Here is a 5,300-nt window from a genome sequence, read left to right on the forward strand (position 1 = left end):
CAACTAGTGAAAGCTATCAGGATACACTCGTCTTTCGATCACCCTGTTGCCGCCAAAACCAAATGATGAAGAACAGGTATTGTTGTCCAAACTGCTAGCCGCTCACTCAAAAATTGCTAGAAAAATGTTCGTTCGATTTCGTCTCGGTTTGGAAGTGAGCCGTTCGGCTTGGTTCGGTTAAAAAATGATCCAAGCACGAGCAAAGTCTCGCTCGGTGAACTTTTTCTAGGCTTGTAAATGAACCGAACGTTCGGTGAACTGTTCGGCGGGAAGTTCGTTTATGTTCGTATAATTAATAAACAAACGGAACGAACATGAACACATGTTCCGTTCGTTCATTTATGTTGTGAACGCTCGTTTATGTTCGTTTATTTATATTCATTTTTGTCTGTTTATTTATGTATTAATAAAAAATATAATTAAATATTATTTTGATAAGTCATTTACTTAAAGTTTTATATTTGTTAATTTGTATTTATTTAAATGTTTTCATTTATGTCCGTTTATGTTTTTTTGTGTTCATATATGTTCATTTATCTTTGTTCAGTTATATTTGTTTATATTTTAAACAAACGATCATAAACGAACACAAATGCTGATTTTTTAAATAAACGAAACGTGAACATAAATAGTTGTTCGAATAAGTGTTCGTGTTTGTTTTAAGTTAAATGAACGAACACTGACATGCCCTTGTTCATTTAATTCGTTTGCATGCTTTCATTATTCACATTGATGATTACATCGGTCTTAATCTCTAGACTCTGCCGATTTTATTTGTGTCCGTGAACACATTAATTTCCTTAATGAACAAACACAGACATAAAATCTCGTTCGATAAGTGCTCGTGAATTCATTATTTTCTTAACGAACGAACACTCGGTTTGTTTACGGATTCTATTCTATTTTATAATTTTATTATTAATTATCCGATAACAAATCTTTGATTACTAAATAACAAACAAATCCACAACCGCCCAGTGGAAAGCTGTCACTCAACCGTATGGGAATCAAAGCTTCCGCATAATTATCGACATCTGCTCGATCTAATAATGCCTCCCGAACGGTACCGAAATTTGTGTAAAAAAGACATATTTGCCCTTCTCTCTCGACCTGTCCCGTTTGATGATGGCAATAAGGCAAGCGTTTTTAGTTTGAAATGTTAATTGGATTTAATTCAGTTACAGTTACTGTTTATAACTGACTAGATACAAACTCATGAATTATCGAGGTGGGCAAGTAAACCGGTTTGAAATCGATCCGGTTGTAGCCAAAGGCCCAAAACAGTCTACGTTCGGAACCGGTTTGTAATTTACTCTAACAATACCGGTTAACTGTACCAAAACCGGCCAAAACTTGAACCTAAACCGTTCGTAACCTGATCAGGAAACCAAGTTCAGCCAGAACCAAAGCCGATCATTAACTGGTTTTGACTTTTGTTTACCAATTCGAATTGGTTTTAAGTTTTAAACCAGTTTGTGCACCTCTATTGTAAACTAGGGGTGTAAACGAGCTAAATCAAGCCCAGACTTGTCTAGGCTCGAGCTTAGCTCGTTTTGACTTACAGGAGCTCGAGCTCGGCGCGTGAGCTGTTTTTTCAAGCTCGGGCTTGGCTCGTTCGTTGTTTATTAATTACATTATATATATTCTATTATTATTATTATTATTATATTATTATTATTATAATTACTACTATTATTATTATTATTTGAGAAAAAACTTAAACGAAGGGGCGAATCTGGCATTGGTTGACGGGTAGCTCGGTGCCCATGCTACTCCTCAACTTTCTTTGCGAAATACGTTTTTAGTGCAAATTTTTTTTCTTTGTTTTATGCAATAGGCTTCCCCTGAACAAATTTTTGTTACCCCACGCTACTCAATTTTTCTTGCAATTCACCGCTTCTTAAACGAGTCTTAGCTCAGATTTAGCTCGTGTAGTACCTTAATTAAAGGAGGCAATCCACCAAATATCTGCTTGAGCTCATGTTGTACCTTAAACAAGCCAAAGCTCGGCTCGAGCTTGGCAAGGTGAAATTAATATATAGAAGTCCAAAAGATGTAAAACTTAAAAGTATACAAGGTTCATTAAGGCTTGAGACCCTAAATGAGCTTCCCATGCAAGGGTCGAGCTCGGGCTCGATAGCTAAACGAGTTTATTTGAGGCTTGGCTAGAGCTCGAAAAGCTTCATTTCGAGTTTTTTTATTGATCCAAGCTCGAGTAGCTCACAAGCTGATCAGCTCATTTCCACCTCTATTGTAATCTAATAGTTTCTATGAATATTTGTATGTTAGATGTCATCAGCATTGGTAAAATAAGAAGTAATGAAGTTTTAAGAATTATAAAATTATATTTTAAGATAAAATATAGTTGAAATCTTATTTTTTTTACTAACTTTCAATATAATATTAGAATAAATTATATATATATATAATTATTATAAAAAACATTATTTTTTAATACGAAAGAGACGTGCTAAAAAAATTCTAGACTTCACCAGAAGTTGACATGTTGCAACCCAAATTACTTATATATTATAATAAGATATGATGGATTGTAATTTAGGTGAATTACATCTAAAATTGGGCAGAATGCATCTATTGTTATGTGGAATGTGCTGCACTTGAATGCTTTCATGATGCTTTAATTGCAACGTTTGAAGTTGCAGGAAGTGTGGTTGGATATGGTTACCGGAAGAGTATGTGTTTCAATCTCTGCAAAGGCAATGGCGATAACCGGAATCGAAGATCGAAGATACTGGAACTGGATTCATACTGAAGAATCTAGGTTTGTATCTTTTCATTCGATTTTGTACCATCATTTTTATTTAACTTGATGCACTAAATTACTAATTCTCTTACAACTTTTCAGGTTTAACATTGCAGCCCATTTGCAGCAAATATGGTGGTTTGAAGTAGACGGTTCCGTCAAGTTCCCGTTTCCAGCCGACGTGTACACATTATCATTCAGGACACACCTAGGCAAATTCTCCAAACGTTTGGGAAGACGCGTTTGCAGTTTTGAAAACACTCATGGTTGGGACATAAAACCGGTAAGGTTTGAGTTATCTACTTCAGGTGGTCAAGACGCGTGCGCTGAATATTTTTTAGATGATTGTGATAAAGATGAAATAACTGGTAGTTATAAACGTGGTTATTGGGTCGAGTATAAAGTAGGGGAGTTTATTGTTAGTGCGTCGGATCCTGCTACTGAAGTCAGGTTTTCGATGAAACAGATAGATTGCACGCATTCTAAAGGTGGGATTTATGTCGATAATGTGTCTATAATCCCGAGTGATCTTAAAAAGAGTAGGAAGACATTGTTGAAGTGACCCTAAGAAGTTAGAACATGTCGTTTAGTTTAAGGTTTTTATAAAGAAATATAGCGCGGTTTGTTAATTTCTTTATTTAGGTACGCTATACGTACGTGTGATCTCCATGTACATTTGTAGTTTGTATATGGTCCGATGTACATTTGTAGTTGTGTTTAATGTATACGGTCCGTTTTTGTAATGTTGCATGATCATGGTCAGGATCATTTCGGGTTGTTACGGGCCATTTATAATATGGGCTGAGCCGCAAACAATCGTGAATAACTTTAAACCAATTTGGGCTATTTTTTTAGCTAAGTTCATGGATTTGATCGCAACACAACTACAGATCGGTTATTTATAAGTATATGAGTCAAAATTGTCGTACTTGCATTAATATTTAGGTGTTACGTGTTTCAAACTTAGATTAAGTATAATTAGATGGTCTGTTAGGCCATAAGGTATACATTCACGCCCAATAAGTTCACTTCACCATTCACCCCATTTCACTGAGTAAAGTTACGCCCCTTAAACCAAGGAAATACTTTAACTATTTTAATGACGTTAAAGACCCCAAGGTTCAGCTCTTACCCCTCAACCGTCACGCTCATTAACATATTCCCCTCTTAACACCCTTAATGCCCCCATGTGAGTAGCGTTTAACGCCCGTTAACATGCCAACTCATCTTTTACGCCCGGACGAACTTTGGGAAAGAAGACATAAAGATAATTCTGAAATTTACTGCCACGCATATAGTAAATACAAATTTTATTGGGCCAATTATAGTAAAAAGAGTCTTTGGGTCAAGCCCTACACAAATTAGATCCTAAAATTTTTATTGGGCCAAGTTTTTTGGTACTGTCATTGGGCGCAAATGGTGATAGACACAAGTAGAAGTATGAAATTGCAATGACATAGTTTACATGTTACATGTATGTATTATAGTTTGTAAGCAGCCTATATCTATTTGAATTATGTAAATAATCACTTTTAGATTAAGGCATTTTTATGGTACTTCAAAATCTTTAATCATGTAATTCAAAGGGAATACAAGGACGAGTCAGGTACTGCCCCGACAGCCAGGGGACAGGCTTTGAACCACTGGATTTAAAGACATCGAAAATGATAATATTTGTACAAGCGTATGCTCCACACCACCTAGTTTGTAACAATGCTGGCTTATTCTCATTTACTTGGTGAAATTAAAATAATCCGATTTAATCACAGATTTACGTATCCTGGTCCAAATGTAGTACAAACAGGTAATGTCATCTAGTTAAAACCAAAGAAAAAACATGGCTCATAAATTGTAAGGGGTAGTACGTAGGTCATAATAAACCTTATTTGTTGCTTGGGTTTATATGAAATGAAATATTTTGTGTGTAATATTAGATTTACTCTCATTTCAGTCAGAAGCATAAGCTAGTTGTCTCTTTTCCATTGGTTTTACTTTTACAAACATGCAATCAAGGTTATTTTCCAATTCGATCTACAAACTCCTCTAATTTTTATATTATCACCACTTTTCACATTTTTAATAATAAATTCATTTTTATACCAAATCAGATATTTATAAGATACAACATTTTATGAAATGAAATATTTGTTAAAGGAAATAAAAATTCTGTAAAAAATCAATACATTAAAGTTTATAAGTAAAAACACTATAACATTTGTTACTTAATTACCCAAATATGTACTAGATTTAAAATGATAAAGAAACATAGTTTACAGGTACTATATATACAACAAATGGTTTTTTTTTTGTCCACCTTCATCACCTTTGGAGACGTGCGAGTTCCTTACATGTTACATGTACGCACTCTCACGACCGTTGCATTAGAGAGGGTCTTACCCTTTTGACTGGGTTGTCGAATTAAAACTCGTTTTTTAGGGTTGTGTTAATTATCACTTAGCGTTTTGTTTTAGTTCCAGTACTGTAACGAAAACCGACCGAATACGCTTTTTTGTTTTTTTAGTCCTGGTACCGTAAA

At 34.8% G+C, this 5,300-nt stretch overlaps 1 protein-coding gene across 1 annotated transcript; it reads left to right on the forward strand.

Moving 5' to 3' along the window:
• The first annotated feature begins 2,627 nt into the window (after window positions 1-2,627).
• Window positions 2,628-3,432, forward strand: LOC143618888 (F-box protein PP2-A15-like). The gene is made up of 2 exons (XM_077090945.1): window positions 2,628-2,782; window positions 2,867-3,432. Exons 1-2 carry the CDS (start codon window positions 2,679-2,681, stop codon window positions 3,324-3,326), a joined length of 564 nt encoding a protein of 187 aa, XP_076947060.1. The 5' UTR covers window positions 2,628-2,678; the 3' UTR covers window positions 3,327-3,432.
• The last annotated feature ends 1,868 nt before the right edge of the window (window positions 3,433-5,300 follow it).

The sequence above is a fragment of the Bidens hawaiensis genome, unplaced genomic scaffold (genome assembly GCF_021521415.1).
Source record: "Bidens hawaiensis isolate Kalapana, Puna unplaced genomic scaffold, B.hawaiensis_p1.1 tig00002343_1, whole genome shotgun sequence".
NCBI classification, from domain to species: domain Eukaryota; kingdom Viridiplantae; phylum Streptophyta; class Magnoliopsida; order Asterales; family Asteraceae; genus Bidens; species Bidens hawaiensis.

What these genes read in the sequence shown, in the direction of transcription:
- LOC143618888 (XM_077090945.1), top strand. Translation starts at nt 2,679, where the DNA reads ATGGTTACCGGAAGAGTATGTGTTTCAATCTCTGCAAAGGCAATGGCG. An exon ending in ATTCATACTGAAGAATCTAG is followed by an intron (nt 2,783 to 2,866) that starts GTTTGTATCTTT and finishes ACAACTTTTCAG; the next exon opens with GTTTAACATTGCAGCCCATT.